Source organism: Oratosquilla oratoria, chromosome 29, assembly GCF_046742065.1.
Source record: "Oratosquilla oratoria isolate Oo_2021 chromosome 29, ASM4674206v1, whole genome shotgun sequence".
Taxonomy (NCBI): domain Eukaryota; kingdom Metazoa; phylum Arthropoda; class Malacostraca; order Stomatopoda; family Squillidae; genus Oratosquilla; species Oratosquilla oratoria.
In genome coordinates this window covers 26,392,265-26,409,996 of record NC_134805.1, presented here as the reverse complement: position 1 = coordinate 26,409,996, position 17,732 = coordinate 26,392,265, and the positions used below count along the sequence as shown (strand labels likewise).

At 39.4% G+C, this 17,732-nt stretch overlaps 1 protein-coding gene across 18 annotated transcripts in view; it reads left to right on the top strand.

Moving 5' to 3' along the window:
- Nucleotides 1-7,786: 7,786 nt before the first annotated feature.
- LOC143040681 (SWI/SNF-related matrix-associated actin-dependent regulator of chromatin subfamily E member 1-like) overlaps nucleotides 7,787-17,732 on the top strand; it is a 61,646-nt gene continuing 51,700 nt past the window's right edge. For 14 of the 18 annotated variants that reach the window (XM_076211964.1, XM_076211962.1, XM_076211960.1 and 11 more), the window contains exons 1-3: nucleotides 7,787-7,941; nucleotides 15,742-15,814; nucleotides 16,935-16,979. In XM_076211964.1, the coding sequence (XP_076068079.1) occupies nucleotides 15,748-15,814; nucleotides 16,935-16,979 (112 nt within the window). In that variant the 5' untranslated portion in view covers nucleotides 7,787-7,941; nucleotides 15,742-15,747. The remainder of the gene's footprint in view (nucleotides 7,942-15,741; nucleotides 15,815-16,934; nucleotides 16,980-17,732) is intronic. The other 4 variants (XM_076211971.1, XM_076211970.1, XM_076211969.1 and 1 more) reach the window with 1 other exon arrangement.

Below are 17,732 nucleotides of genomic sequence, written 5' to 3'. Positions count from 1 at the left end.
TTAATACTAAATCTTACCTGTAACTCAGGACAGAGTGGGTAGTTTGTATGAGCACTAGGAAGTAGTACATTATAACCTGAAGCACCAGAAGTAGGGTACAGGGGACCGGTACTCGTATGAGTAAAGCAACAAGGAGATCGAGGGAAAGGTCCAATTACCTTGTTGCCTGGTACCCTGATTCACCAGGCTTGTATTATGGTCAGATCATAACTGTTCTCGGACCCTACCTGAGACATATACCATGCTATGGCTAGCAAAACAACGGTGGAAACCAATTTGTAACATCAAACATTATTTTGCTAAACTAAACCTCCGAAGGACAAAAAGGGAAGGTCAGTACAGTTATGAGTGAACGCAGATTTGAATGGTATTACTCATGGAGTCAGGTATCCCTCACTAGGCTAGTAGTACATAAAATCAAGGCTGCTTATCTGTTTATTTATCTATTTGCTTATGAATTAATTTTTGTCTGTTTGTCTATTCATTTATTCATTTATCTATTTATTTTCATGAGGTTCTGTCAGGAGCTCAGAAAGCAACACGACATGACGTCACACGTTACCCGTTGGAAGCGCGGAATGCGCAGCGGACTCTCGAGTCGTCTCTCTCTCTCTCTCTCTCTCTCTCTCTCTCTCTCTCTCTCTCTCTCTCTCTGTCTCTCTCTCTCTCTCTCCTTCTCGATAGGTCAATCATGAAGGTATTAATTTTTTTAATAGTTTATGTCATGACACAATAAACTTTTATAGATGTTTGATTATCTTCATGTAACCTATGATTAAACTTGTATAGATGTTTGAATACTGCTAAATAAAAACTGATCTATAACAATGGGTTCTGATCCTGCGTGACACACTTAGGTACAAGCTTAAGCTTTGAATAAATGCCTTTTTTTAATATTTCATTTATCGAAAGAATGTGATAAATAGGTGAGTAAAATCGTCTGTCTTTAGCCAGAATAAAACTATTTCAATTTATTTGCACCGTGACGTCATTAAGGACGCGCTGAAGCGACGTGACGTCACCGTTCTCGGCCAATAAGTCATCTCCGTTGCCGTGACGTCACCATTGTCGCTTACCTGGCAGCCAATCAGTCATCTCCTTTTTGCCGTGACGTCACTGCTCTTGGCTAATAAGTCGTCTCCGTTGCCGTGACGCCACCACTCTCGCTTCGCTCGCAGCCAATCAGTCGTCAGCAATTTTGGAAGGCTTCGTTGCCGTGACGTCACCGCGTGGCACACATAGGTACAAGCGTATTAATATATAGATTATTGTCCAGTCAACTTTTGTTGTCATTCAATTTAGTTAGTATCTGTGTAAAACTACTACATGTATTACAGTATTATTTCTTATTAAGAATTTTGTATATTTTTGTTATTCCATTCCGTAAGGGATCTTAATGGAAACAAACCCCTTATTGTTGCTTTAGTGACCCCTACTACATCATTACATTCTTACCTGTGACTCTGTCTGTATTCTTCACATCTTTTAACCGATTAATTTGCATTGGTTATTGGCTTGAATTGCATGTGAATTAATTTTATACTGAAAAGGATTATCGTGAATCTGAATCCCAATAGATCATTATCATCAGTCACTTCCTCTCTTTATATCCCTCCCTCTCCATCTCGTTTTACTCCACCCTCCTCCCCTTTCTCTCTCCATCTCCTCATCACGCCTTCCCCCTTTCTATTCTTTCTCTCCTTTTCTTAAACTGGACTAGTGGCTACATCGTATTAGTGTAGGACTGTTTCTATGCCACTGACTTATCGTAGAAGTTGGGGAGCAGCCGACAGTTGTCAGCTCTCCTTGGCCTGGGTGAGAAAGTGAGGGAAATTCAGTCGAAGCTGATAGAGAGGAAACTTAGGAGCAGTCCAAAGACTGAGTTTCAGGCTCTAGGATTTGCACCCTCGTATGGATGTGAAGATGTTGTTGGGTTTTGAAGAGGAGTGGGAGAAAGATGACTCTGGCAATCATCCCAAACAAACACTTTGTGCAGTGTCGTAGCCAGAAGTCGGGTCGTCTAAGCGAAACCGGTCAGGAATAAACTCGGGCTTAGACCCGTGTCTTATTCTTCCACGTTCCTCAAACCTATCACAATGTCTCAAGATTTAATATCCATATTAGAATATAATTAATAGGCAATAATACTGTATTAGAATGCCTAACTTCTTAGTAATGGTAACAAATGTCAATAGAGCACAGTGTAATCAAGCTTCTGCAGGGACAGTAAAAGAAACCTAACGTCAACACAGGGTGTGAGATCGTCCCCATGCGTAGAGAAGGGGCACCGGGGGTTAACTATGCACCCCCCCCAAAAAAAAAAAAAAAAAAAAAAAAAAAAAAGTTGCCAATCACCAGACCTCCCGTCGTCGTCGATCGGTATTCTCCATACCGATCTCTTCCTCTGATGATGGGATGAACCCAGTGTTGCCGTTCCTGTATTTTGCTGTCGAGCAATATGAACGCACTCACGAAATCCTCCATCGCGACTGATTCTTGGTCAAGTTGCTCAGACGCTCTGCTCCGCCCCGCTCCTCTCCGCTTGTAGTGTGAACACCTCTCCGTTCCGCTTGTAGCGTGTGTTTGTGTATTTACGAGAAGGGGAGCTACGCTCGTGGTGTCCCGCCTTTGTATCTCGCAGTGTCTAGTGAATGTTTTTGCACACACTATTTTTTCGTCCAGTTTGTTCCAAGTGTCCACCACTCAATGTAGAAAACTGTTCTTCTTCAGATCTATTCTACAACTATCTTTTTTGAGTGTCTTTCCATGCCCTCTTGTGTTTCTCTTGTTCCAGTTTAACAAGTCCTCTCTATCGGTGTGTGTGTGTGTGTGTGTGTATACACACACACACACACACACACACATATATATATATATATATATATATATATATATATATATATATATATATATATATATATATATATATATATGTATATATATATATATATATATATATATATATATATATATATATACATACGCACACAAACATTGTACCAATATATAAAGGAGGAAGTAAGGAAGTAAGGAAGATCCAACTAACTACAGACCGGTCTCACTAACAAACATGGTAGCTAAAATATGTGAAAAAGTGATTAAAAGTAGATGGGTTAAACATTTGGAAGAAAAATCTATACTAAACCCAAGCCAATTTGGATTTAGACAAGGAAGATCATGTACAACAAATCTAATCTGCTTCTATTCGAGAATAATATATATAATAGATGAGAGAGATGGATGGGCAGACTGTGCCCATCTAGATATATGAAAGGCATTTGACAAAGTACCGCATACAAATAATAATAGGGAAATTAGAATCAATAGGTGGCATTGCAGGTAATTTATTAAAATGGATGGAAGACTTCCTGACTGGGAGAAAAATGAGGGTAGTAATTAGAGACAAATACTCGAAATGGGAAGAAATGATAAGTGGTGTTCCACAAGGGTCAGTACTGGCTCCAATCATGTTTGCCATATACGTAAACGACATGGACGAAGGAGTTGAATGTTATATGAATTTCTTCGCAGATGATGCAAAAATATTAAAGAAAGTATCAACAAATGAGGACTGTGACTCATTACAATCAGACCTGGACACAATCTGGAAATGGACTCAAAAGTGGGAGGTGAACTTTAATATCAAGAAGTGTAGCATAATGGAGTTTGGTAAAAGCAAAAACAGAATTTCAAAAAATTACAAAATTGGTGAAAATTAAATAAAAAGTGCACTCGGAAAGGGACCTTGGAGTGATAATCAGCAATGACATGACACCGGACAGACATATAAACAAAATAGTAGGTGAAACATACAACCTACTAAGGTCAATGAAAGTGGCATTTGAATACTTGGATGAAGAAAGGATAGAAAAAATATTAGTCACATTGATTAGACCAAAACTGGAATATGCAGCGACACTATGGACACCCAGTACTAAAAAGAATATAAGGAAACTAGAAAGAATACAGAGAACAACAACAAAGTTGGCACCAGCTCTTTCCAAATTAACATACGAACAAAGATTATCGAAGCTAGAATTACCAACACTAAAGCAAAGAAGAGAAAGAGGTGATCTACTGACTATATATAGAATCATGAAAGGAAGTGAAATCCTTGACAGAAAATATTTACTAAAAATGACAATGGAAAAACAAGAGGTCAGGAAAAGAAACTGAAAAAGGACAACTATAGAAGAGATAGGAAAAAGAATAGCTTCCCACACAGAATGCTGGATATATGGAATAACTTAGATGAAAAAACAGTGTGTGCAAATACTATTCACGATTTTAAGAATAAACTTGATGATGAAAGATACAAAGACGGGTCACCACGTGCATAACTCTCTTCCCGTATAATACAACTAGGTAAATACACACACACACACACACACACACACACACACACACACACACACACACACACACACACACACACACACACACACACACACACAAACTCGGTGGCGCGGTTGATAGAGTACTGGTTCGAATCCTGCCCAGGGCCGAAATTATTTCGGTATCGTTGCGCTTCGGGTCGTTACTCCGACTCTCGTGGGCGGGGAGTTGGGTGTGTGTGTAAGGTCATAGCATTACCCATTGATCGGTCATACGAGCTCTGAGCTCTCTTCCGGTAGGGAAATAGCTGTCGATCACGAGTCCAATACGCGATCCAAAAGACCAAGGTGAACACACACACACACACACACACACACACACACACACACACACACACACACACACACACACACACACACACACACACACACACACACACACACACACACACACACACACACACACACACACACACACACACACACCGGTGGCGGATTGGTAAGGCACTGGCCTCACAAGCCGGAGAACCGGGGTTCGATTCCCCGGCCGGGCGGAGACAAGTTGGGTTTGTCTCCTTTCACGTGTAGCCCCTGTTCACCTAGCAGCGAGTAGGTACGGGACCTTTGTCAAGGAGTTGTGACCTTGCATTCCCGGTGTGTGGAGTGTGAGTGGTCTCAGACCTACCCAGAGATCTGCTAATAATGAGCTCTGAGCTCACTGCCGTAGGGTGGTGTCTGGCTGTCTCGAAAAGAGGCTGCAGCAGATCCGAGGTGAGGTGAATACACACACACACACACACACACACACACACACACACACACACATATATATATATATACATATATATGTATATATATATGTGTATATATATATACGGACAGGAAAATCCTGGGCAGGATACGGACAGGAAAATTCCGCAGTATTTCAGCACGTCGCCAATAAAAACCACCGAATAAATTGGGACGATGCTGAAATAATTTATAAATCCAAATGTAGTTTCAGAAGAAAAATAGTAGAATCCTCCTTAATAAATAATTTCCCAAATTATAACATTTCCCATGGTCAATGGTCACCAGACTGTATTTCTTCTTTTGCCATAAATAAAATGTTACCATCAACATTAGCGGTGGACAAAAATCACCAAGGCCCATGCAACGCCGGTCATGTGACCTGAGCCACCAAGATGCGAGCATGCGTGCCGGGCGTGTTGACCTGAGCCCCGTCCCCTCATGCTACCTCACTGCTTTACTATAAATACACATTGTTCTGTACTTTGTAACTCATATCTCTCTCAGTACGCCCAATCTGACCGCGGGCTGGTTGACGGAGAGACTTGGGACACCTTTCTGTCCGACCGGCCCGCAACCAAACGCTGGCCTCTCGCTGACGCTGGTGAGCGAGTTTACACTTCTGACATTTACACACAATTCCCAATCGCGTAATTCTCTGTTTTCAGAGTTGTGATTGGAAGGAAAGAGACCATACAACACCCGCCCGTCTGCCCCTCCCTCGCATCGCCACTGAATCTACTCTTCCGAATTCCAAACCCAGTCTGGGGATAAACAGACAACGCTCGCCCCACCTGTGGCTCATCAGGTTCGCGCTCGCCAGCGGTGGCGGCGAGGAGTTATCTCCTTGCCGCTCCCGTTCTGGTCACTGATCTCTTCGTTGACGTCGGCAGGCGGGTGTACACCGCCCGTCTGCCCCCCCTCGCACCGCCCCTTGATCAGCTCTAAAAGGACTTCAAACCCAGTCTGGGGATAAACAGACAACGCTCGCCCCACCTGTGGCTTATCAGGTTCGCCCTCGCCAGCGGTGGCGGCGGGGAGTTATCTCCTTGCCGCTCCCGTTCTGGTCACTGATCTCTCGTTGACGTCGGCAGGCGGGTGTACACCGCCCGTCTGCCCCCCCTCGCTCCGCCCCTTGATCAGCTCTAAAAGGACTTCAAACCCAAAACCTGGGGATAATCAGGGTACGCTCGCCCCACCTGTGGCTTATCAGGTTCGCCCTCTACACGCGGAAAGTGAAATCAACTCACTTCTCGTAAGATACACACATACACCTCTCACGAACAGAGCCACAAATCACGCACAAACATATACACTTACTTTTTCTTCGACTAAAATTAGCTTCCTTTCTAACTTTCTCTTCTACTACATCTTCTCATTTCAGTTTACCTCCCACTAAAGATTTTTCCGTTTTTCCACCTTTCTCTACTACTACGCCTCCTACCATTTTCTAAACTTTAGTTGGTGATCCTAACCCCGTTGGTAATCCTAACCTCCGGCGTCAGGCGCTTCCCTCCAAGCTCCTGGTCCAGTCCTCCTAAGCCATGACAACAATCTAGCCCCTAATCGCTCGCAATTCGCCCGGTGGCAATAGCCCTCTTTTATACACTACTATCTTTTCATTTTCTAACAGACATTCTTCCCCTCCCACAAAACCCGATCCCGCGCAAGCGAGGTGGTCTTTTCTTGGAATCCAGAATCCATATCTGCCGAAGAGGATCACAGTAAGTGATCGAAATATACAGATCTCTATATATTCGCTTATTCTTCTCCGAAAGTGGGTCATCAGTATTATTTTACATATGTGCTACGACATATCTTTGTTGTGATATATATATATATATATATATATATATATATATATATATATATATATATATATATTATGTATATATATACATATATATATATATATATATATATATTTGGAAATGGCTTCAGTGGGGAGCCATCTCATCTCCATCAGTTATAGACGGAATGACTTCAAACAACCAAATCAATACGGGAAACCACATTTCAGTAAACTCAAAGGACTTAATTATGAAGCGAGACTAGGAAGCTGAACTCCAATGTTGGCATACAGAAGAGCACGGGGCGACTATAATAGACATACAAGATACTCACTGGAAAATATGATGGGGAATGTAGTCAAAGCATATTGAAACTTCGAGAAGAAAATATCTGTTAGGGGAATTCACTGAAGCTTTTCAAGACCAGGTCACGGGTGGATACAAGGAAGTATACTTTCCCATGTAGGGTGATAAATAACTGGAATCAGTTGTCTGAGTGGGTGGTCACAGCAACATCAATCAACCAGTTTGATGTCAGATTTGATAGTTTCTGGTTTAATTAAGAATTGAAGTACGATTATAAAGCAAAGATAATCCACCACACGCTGTCACAAGTTGAGTTGATAATATAGATCTAGAGTGACAGGCGTAAGCCTCATCTAGGAAGTCATCTATGTAAGATCGTAAGATGCCGAGCTAGTCTTTATATCGATAGTTCCGGATTCTTGTTATTTTTAGAGATGTCTTACTGTAAAGCTTGTTTTCTTGTGTTTTATTCTCTCATCCACATTTATATTGCATTTCCTTATGCTCCAAAGATGTACGAGGGTGTGGTTTAAGATTAGACAGTTTTTATTAAATATACGATTTAGAATTTTTCAGTGTGTCGCTGTATGCGTTCGGATTGCCGTGATATGACTGACGCTGTGGGAGTGCTGATGGAGACGAGCAGAAAAGGCAACAAATTTGTGAGAAACTACGCACTTACGGATTTCATATTTTGTAATAGGGCTTCACAGTAAATACCAGTAAGTACTGGGGACAAGTGTTTTCTTTATGTGTGTGAAAAGGTTTAATGACAGAATGTACTGGAGTCTGAAAATTTCAGCTAGTCGGCAGTCCGAGCCCACAAAGGACGCTATCTTAGACTGAGCAATAAGCAGTAGTTGTTTTGTTGTTGTTGTTGGTTTATGTGCAAACAAAATTAGGCAACATTTTCTAAATCTGACTAGGGGAGGTTTATATAAATTCAGCCATGCTATTTTTTAAGTATAGGTACCGGTAATGAGATTGTCGAGAACTTGAGGGCCAAAGAGACGATTAGGTCATTTACGGTGATATAAGTAAGATTCTAGTTTAAGTTTTTCCGTACAACGACGCACCCGTGGACCTTATATTTAGTAGGACAGTGAGGATGTTAGTAGAATAGTGGGGGTGGAGGCCCAGTAATATGGTGCTACTACCATACTAACTAGGGAATGACAAGCTATTTCCACCGTCCGGTAATCACAGCGTTAGATGTTATTTTCACCGAACGAGTGGTTTTAAATGCGTGAAATAGTATATATATATTTTTTTAAAGTACACATTACGCGATAAAGCTTTGGAAATTTGAATATTAGTTAGTTTTTGTAGATTTTAATATATCAAAGTTTTGAAAGTAATGTACTTTTTCTTGGAAATCATACATAGTACATATATATACCTAGGCTTTTTCCCCCTTTCAAGGGAGGTAGCCAAAAAAAAAGGCATAAAATCATTCTCACCCATTCCATCCCTAAATACACTCCACTCCCCTTCACCCTCCCTCTTATCTTAGCACCACCTGGCACTATCTTGGAAATCAATACTAAAAAAGTTGCTAAAAGCAAATACACTACGTCTACTGAATAAAGTGTTCATAGGATTGAGATGCCATGTCTTTCCAGTCCCTCTAAAAGCAAATACACTACCAAACAAAGCTGTGACCATAAGATCTGGAATGCATCCTCAGTATTTTCATTAGTGCCTCACTTAGAGCTGAGATTCATCCATTTCTTATCCCCTTCGATACAATGACGCCTATGTAGGCGTCATGAGGAGCAAGTGAATTTTGATAACCATAGAAAATTGATGAAGCCAGTTTAGAGAGAATGGAGATTATGTAGGTACGACTACAATAAATATAATCAAGATGCCAATGTCGGCATCATTGAGTACCCACTTGCTCCTCATGCCGCCTACGTAGGCGTCACCGTATGGAAGTGGTTAAGCACCCTGCAGTCCGATCAGATACTCACAGATATCAATACAGATGAAGTTTTGGAAGAGGCTCATGCCTGTGACTCTAGCTCGATAACCTGATAGCTGTTATTCCTGGTATGTACGGTGGTGGTGGAAGTTATTTATACTCTATAATTAGATTTCTATTCCTGGCTTTTCCAGATTTTATCTAGTCTTGATTAAAATTGTAGCATTGTCTTCACTGACCACCCACTCTGGCAAATCATTCCAAGTATTTACTGATTTGAAAAAACATTTTCTTATATTTAGTCTTGCTCTCTCTTTGAATTTCCTCTTATACATTGTTCATATTTCTGGATAATAATCTTAAAAGTTTCAATTTGATCTTGTGATCCTTTGTGGGCCAGTGTCAGTAGATCTGATTTCTTCAGCCTTTATAATCGTGTCCTTTCAGCTGTGGTATCATTATTGTGGCTCTTTGTCGGACCTACTAATTTGCGACAACATGCGACAACTTGAGACAACAACATTTTTTATTGCGACAACTAATATATTTTCCACTTTTTCCCTCAAAATTGTAATCTAGTGGGGAATTTACATCTATATTGTTAATATTGTGGTATTTGGAGACCAGAAATTTAGCGATTTCCTTTAGACTTGCACTGCCGAAAATGCGTCAACAAATCGAGCCATTTCTACCATGGCCGCACGAGCAGGTGTCTGTAAAATGAAAACTGTAAGACGGACCTGCAACATTTTTTATTGCGACAATTAATATATTTTCCACTTTTTTCCTCAAAACTGTAATCTAGTGGGGAATTTACATCTATATTGTTAATATTGTGGTATTTGGAGGCCAGAAATTTAGCGATTTCCCTTAGACTCGCACTGCCGAAAATGCGTCAACAAATCGAGCCATTTCTACCATGGCCGCACGAGCAGGTGTCTGTAAAACACCTTTCGTTGTAGACTTTTTTATTTTACTACTGCAAGGTCTGCAAGTACGGATAATAGTAGGGAGTGATGAGGAAAAGGCAATTGTCAAAGCGATGAAGGAATGCTTTCCAGGAGCAACTTTCATGTTATGCGCTCAACATCTGGAAGAGAACACAAAAAGGAAACTCAGTGCAATTGGGATAACAAAAACAAAATGTGTAATTCAGGATATATTCGGAGCAAGTGGAATATTGACACAACCCGATGATTTTGCATTTGAGCAACGAGCCTTAGAACTTAAAGCAAGATTAAATCAGATAGCTCCTTCCTTTATGAATTACTTTGAAAACAAACTTACCTGCTCTTCGGGACTATGTGCATAGACCAAAGACTCAGAACGATTTCTTGCCGTTCAGTTGGACAAACAATAACTGCGAGTCTATGAACAATATACTGAAGTACAGTATTAATTGGAATCCTCGAAAACTACCCGAGTTAATTGATAAATTGCACGGGGTTGTTAAGCTTCAAGAACTTGATACCAAACGCGCCCTGTACCAGAAAGGAAATTACGAAGTAGCTGGATGGGTAGAAAAATTCCGTGCCAACGATATGGTGTGGAATTCAAAAACCGAGGAACAAAAGAATGCAATTTACGAAAAGTTTCTAAGTTACAAACAGAAGAAAGCGCAGAGTACCCACATCGTTTCAACTGATGGACTGTTAAAAATTCCGAAAACCCCCACAACCGCTAAGAAGCCGGGTCAACGCACACGAGTGAGAGGAGAGCGGGCAAGGAAAAGGAAGAAATTAATACATGATTAACGGGGAACTCTAGATATTTTTTGTTGTGAATAAGTGTGTATGTATGCTTTTGTATCTTATAATGCAATGTTAAATTTTTAGAATACTTATTGTACCTATTGTATTAATTGTGAATAGATGACAAATTTGAACTACATGATTTTTATTTATTTTTTCCTTATCCGTACTTGCAGACTTTGCAGTAGTAAAATGAAAAAAGCCTACAACGAAAGGAAATCCCCGCCTAAATGCATGTGCCGACCTTACAGTTCCATTTTTACAGACACCTGCTCGTGCGGCCATGGTAGAAATGGCTCGATTTGTTGACGCATTTTTGGGAGTGCAAGTCTAAAGGAAATCGCTAAATTTCTGGTCTCCAAATACCACAATATTAACAATATAGATGTAAATTCCCCACTAGATTACAATTTTGAGGAAAAAAGTGGAAAATATATTAGTTGTCGCAATAAAAAATGTTGTTGTCTCAAGTTGTCGCATGTTGTCTGTTGTTGTCGCAAATTAGTAGGTCCCCTCTTTGTTGAACATTTTCAGTAGCCTCAATGTCTTTGACTAGATAAGGACACCAGATCTGATTAGCATATTCTAAATGAGGCCTTACTAGTGCAGTGTACAGTGCTTTCAGGATGAAACATTAAAAGTGAACAAAATTTCTCCTAATAGTGCCGAGAATGTCATTAGCCTTGTTGATTTTCTTGGCTAGGTGCTCTGTGAATGTGAAATGGTTGTCAATTCCAATTCCAATGTCCTTTTCATTTTTAGTGCTGGTTATGGTGTCATACATCTTGTACTCTTGTTCTTTAACATCAGATCTACCTATTCTCATATGTTTATTTGGAACTTTCCTGTTATTGCCCCACCACTATTTTTTTTTTTTTTTCTGTTGTCTTTGATTTTGTTTATCTTAGGTTAGGATAGGTTAGGTTAACCTAACCTAACCTAACCTATCCTAACCTAACCTAACCTAAGGTAAACAAAATCAAAGACAACAGAAAAATAAAAAAAATTAGTGGTGAAGCAACAACAGGAAAGATCTGTTTATTTTTATCTGGTTGGAATTTGAGCATCCCTCTCTCCAACCATTTTCACAATTCATCTATGTCTTCCAGAAGCTTGTTACAATCCTCTTCATTTGTAATTGTTTTAAAAATTTTGGTATCATTTGCACAAAGATATACCTCGCTCCCATGTGTAACTGCATCTGGAAAATCATTGATGAAGATAACAAATAACAGAAGCCCCAGCACTGATCCCTGAGGCACCCCACTGGTGACCTCCCTCCAGTCAGGCCTCACCATTAACCATTACTTGTTGCTTTCTGCCAGACAAAAAACTTTTAATCCACTGGAACAGATTACCGTCAATTCCAAAACTTTTTATCTTAGCCAGTAGTCTTTTGTGTGGAACTGTCAAATGCCTTCATAATTACAATAAATGGCAGTCAACATCTGATAATGACAATGATCCTTATGGCCTATAGAACTACAGGTATTGCAATACTAAATGAAGGTTAGGTTGGTTAGGTTAGAACAGACAAATTTATTATAATTTCCTCAACCACTGCATCTATCAAAACAGGTGTCTAAGGCAGCCCTAGTGGATCTGCTTATAAGTGTATTGCTTTTAGCAACCTTTTTTGTTATTGATTTTCACTAAGAAACACAAATTACGTGGATGTATTATAATTTACGAAATTTATATTAATTCTCTAATGCTATATCATGTAGGTGTGCACTTCCTAATATTTACCAAAATAACTTATCCGGTTGAACCATACCAATCTGGCCAGAAAAGACTGGGCAAGAGAGGAATAGGCCTTGAAGTCACTGACAGGTTACTTCATTCAAATAAAGGTACTACAAGTACAGGGTCACTGTAAATGCCCAGTTTACCTGGTAAAACAGGTGGTACTCTGGTTATTTCTTTTAGGGGACCCTCTATAACTATTTATCATGTATAATGTGTTTACTTTTATAAAAAATTAAACTTAAAAATATTAGTAAACATAATTGTGATTTGAGTGCCTACTTTGCAGCAATGTGAAAACCTTGGTCCTTTAGTAGAGTGTTTCTTGGGGGGACCTGATGTATCTATATATCAAGTTTATTATGGCTTATATACTTTTATTGTTGTTTCTGATTGATAAATATGTATCGACTTTAGAAATTTCAACTTATATGTAAACAAAATGCTTACTACATATAAGTTGAATTTTTTATAAAGTAGATACACTTTGATGACTTCTGTCGGTGATTGACGCAGCTAGACTGGGGTTCCACTGTGACCAGGCAACTCCCTCACATCAATGGTCCAATCGATCAGTCGGTTGGCGTTGGGGCTGGTGTATCCTGGTGTTGGTGGCTGGTCTGGTATTTTGGCCAACCATATATCCAGATGTTTTTTGAAGGTGTCTGTAGACCCCTGTTATGTTCCTCAATGTGGATGGGATGCAGTTAAACAATCTTGGCCCACTGAACGAGAAGCTGTTGTGTATTTCTGGACTTGATGCTCAGTGTTGATCCAGGAGTAGTCCTCACATAGCACAACCTCCCTCTTCTTTGGTGGACTGTTTCTTGAATACAGGTGTCGGGCACCCTCTTTTCTAACACCTTCCAGGAGTAGATGATAACATAGTGTTCCCTGCACGGTTGGAGAGAAAACAGCTGCAACTCCTTCAGCCTCTCCCAGTAATTCATTTCCTGAAGCCCATGTATTTTGCCAGTGAAAGTCCTTTGGTGCCCTTCAATCTCAATAATTTCTGATATTTTCTGGGGAGACCAAAGTTGGCAGCAGTATTCTAGGTGTGGTAGAACTAATTTCCACATCACTCAGAAACAAAAATAAGAGTATATAAAGCATAATAATAGTATGATAACTATACAGGGTCCCTCAAAAGAAACACTAGGGTATCTCACATTTTACTAGGTAAACCAGGCATTTATTATGACTGCAGGTACAAATTATGGAAAAATTCCAGATGCATGCAAGCATGGAGATGGATTTAAAGAAGTGCATACCTAAACGATATAACAATAGAAAATTAAACATTAATTTTTGTAAATTATGATATTTAAACATAACATATGTTTTTCCTGGTGGAAACCCATAACAAAAAACCTTGTTAAAACAATACATTACCAAGTGGAGCCTCAGTGAGTGCTTCCAGATGCCATGTTTGTTTTGGTAGAAGTATGATAAATTGTTCTGTTGTAGCCTAACCTAACCTGCATTTAGTAATGCTGTACCTGTAATGCTAGAGGCCTTCAGGGTTGTTGTCATTGTCAGGGATAGTGACAGCTGGGTTTGGCATCAGATTGGACTGGAGGGTGTAGAGATTGTTTCATTGCTTCAAGAAAAGCATGAATTGATATATTTTAATTTACAGAAATAATAGTTGATATATTGATATCGTTTAGGTGTGAACAAGGTAGCATTGCTGTCATCAAACTGACATTGATGGGACTGGACAAATGACATAAACCCATCTGGAACTTATCATAACTGCTTCATTTGATGTATTTACTTTTAGCAAGGATTTTGTTATTGATATCTGCCTAGGAAAATCTGTACTCTGTTGATGTATTTTAATGTACCAAATTAATTAATTTTGTATCAATATATTACATAGGTGTGGGATTCCTTAATACTAGCACAGATATTTAACATGAAACTCTTAGGTTCTATTCCAGTATCACATGAACATATTTTTCTTGGTGGTTATACAATTTGGAGGGAAGACCTCAAACTGGCTGAATGGTAAACAGTAGACCAGCTAGTTGGAAGCACTGCCTCTGTTTTTTTTTTTTTTCTTTCCTTCTTTCTTTCTTTCTCCCTCCACCAGAATTGCACAGGTACAGATTTTTAACATAAAACTGACATGGTCCAATAGATTCTTTGGTAAAATTCCAGAAATGTGCAAACATGTATATTTAACATGAAATTTTCATTGCCCAATAGCTCCTAAACTAATATATCCTAATCTAACCATTCCATAGAAAGAATAGAAATTTGAAATGTAAAAACGAAAGAAATGAAAATGTGTTTGTGTGATGACTAGAATAATTCTACTGTGAGACCTCTCATTAACAGACGTTAATTAGCTGTGTTTTCGGTGTTTTAGAGTGGTTTTTGGGTGGCACAGCGATTGCACGCACTAAACAACAGCACCCAAAAACAGCGAAAACATAGCTAATTAACATCCATTAATGAGAGGTCTGACTGTATCTTTTTTCTCTTCACATTTGAAAGATTATTTTTCTATGTTATGGATAAATTAGGTTAGGATAGGAACTATTGAACAACATAAGTTTCATGTAATGTAATCATACAATAAAAAAAAATGTAAAGACAAAAATGAAAAATCTGTTTACGTGATTCAGGAATAGAATCTGTTTTTCTATTATGTTGGTGAATTTTTTGCATCAGTAGTTACCATCAAGTGAGTAAAGAAAACTAAGGTATTTTTACCTGTTATTGGTTCCTATTTATTCTAATGTACCAAAGGTTTTTTTCCCCCTTATAAGGGGGGTAGCCAAATCAAAAGGCACATACCCACTCCCTCCCACTCCACTCCCATCCACCTCCTCTTCCTCCTCCCACATATCTTCGCTTCTCATAGAAAATAACTCGTCTAGTTAACTTGTCTGGTTGGACCATGTCAATCTGTGTCCGTATTAGGATGCATAGAAACAAAAAATATGAGTAACATAGTGTATTCAAGTTGTGGTCTGTTGTTTCCAGGTTTAAATTGACTAATATTATTGTTTATGGCTTTTCATAGGCCCAGGCAGGTACAGAATCAGTGAGAATATGTTGGAATTGGTTTGTTAATGTGTTCAATTTTCCAGGTCATAATGTCCCTTCCACCCAACTACCGTCAGATGGCTATGATGACTCCACAGGCCACTTCACAGCCAACTCGTAAGTCAGAATCTGTTTTAATGACTTCACAGTTTAGGAGATCCCTTTATAGATTGTAGGGAATGCAGCATATGAGAGGAGGGCTAGATAAAGTACATCAGCAAGAGATAAAGTTGAGCTTTGTCGATTATGTTTGATGGGGGGTTATGGTATTCCCTTCCCCTTTGCTATCTACTAGCCTATCCCTGTGCTAAAAACTATAGCTGTGAACTAGTTAATCCCCATTATCTTACTGCTCAATATTAAAATTCCACCTGAGGGCAACTGGATTAAAATTTTGTTCAAGATTCCAAGCAAGACTTTGCCCCTATGACTCAGGTTTGAATTTTAAGTGTAACTCCCTTGAGCGTCCCACATCATCAAGTAATTATGTGAAGGTCAGTATTTTGTTTGAATATGTCTCATGCGCTGTTTTGCTTCCTACCCCCCTTGCAACCCCAAGATAATACTATCTCAGGTGCTAACTTTGCTTATACATCTCCTTGCTCTCCTGCCCTAAGAGCTGTACCATCTAACCCTGTTACTTGCCTGAATTTGATGACACATGAATAAGGTGCTCAGTACCAGTTACTGGTCGAGTATGTGTACATAACGATGCAGGACATAAGCTTTGTCTAAGGTTATTTGCTTTTATTTGATATAGTGTCCTGGACAACCTTTTTATGGCTTAAAAAGTGACATATCAAGTGTCAAAGGCCAAAGTGGTGCAACTGAACCACTGTGCCCTTTTTGGCTCTTGGCAGGTCCCCCATTTGAAGTTGTTCAATAAACCATATATCAGTGAAAGAGTGCTTCAAAATTTGTTTGCAGTGCATGTTCTAAATAGTAATGATTATAACTGCATTGGCCACCTCATGCATGGCTGTTGGTGTATTGGACTCCCTTGTTACAAACATGGTAGACACAGGTGGCTCACCCCCACCTCTGTTTTCCATTATCAAAGGTAACCCAGATGCAAGAGACTTGACATGGTCTAACCTCATAAAGCTCTATGGCTTGCAATGCTACAGGGCAGACGGGACTCCCATGCACTGCAGTCATTATTAGCGATCATTGGCCTTGCCATTAATCCCTCTCCAGCTTCTTGGTTTAGTTATTCACTGCTTGTTTGTCCCAATAGATGTTTACATGCCGGGGTCGCCCCTAACCACCAACATCCTGAAAGGTGAGTTGTTTATAGCAAGTGTCATACTTTGTTTTTTAAACAAGTAAATGTTGGGAACTTAAGTTGTACTATTTTAAGGTTCAGTAAGGTTGCCTTCTCAAGGCTCTTTTACAACAGCTCATATAAAGGAGTGTATAGTGAACCCCACCCATATTCTAATATTGTGCACATGGAAGATTGCTTCAGTGAGACAAGTTTTGAAGCAGCGGTCTACACTTTTATTCTACTTTGCATGACAATTGTGACATTTAAATTTGTATTGCTATAATCTAAAGTCCTTTACATATTTTCCATGCATTAAAATGAGATTATTGTAAATATTCAGAGTTGAGGCAAACTAGACCTTTATTTTGGATAAGTGGGTGATGACAGGTAGAGCTTTGAGTGCCATTGAGCAGATGAAGAGCTTTGACCATGTGCTTGATTTCTTTAATGGTATACCGCTTTAAGGTTTTATAAAGCATTTTAATCATTGTGACCCCCCTACCCCCCATTTAAAAAGTAGTCAGATTAACAATGAACGTTTGTTATATTAGGAGATTTTCTCATTCATGTAAATGGTCTACATTTTGAGGGTCTTTTACGAGGCCAGACTTGGTCACCCCACTTGATAGCTCATAATTTGGGATGAATGAGAAAGTTGTTTGAAATGGAGTGTGGGGTTTGTGATAAAATTAAGGTGTAGGAAATATTTGGAGTAATAAAATATCATCATTACTCTTCATAGTAAGGAATTTTCTTGCTTCTTTGATT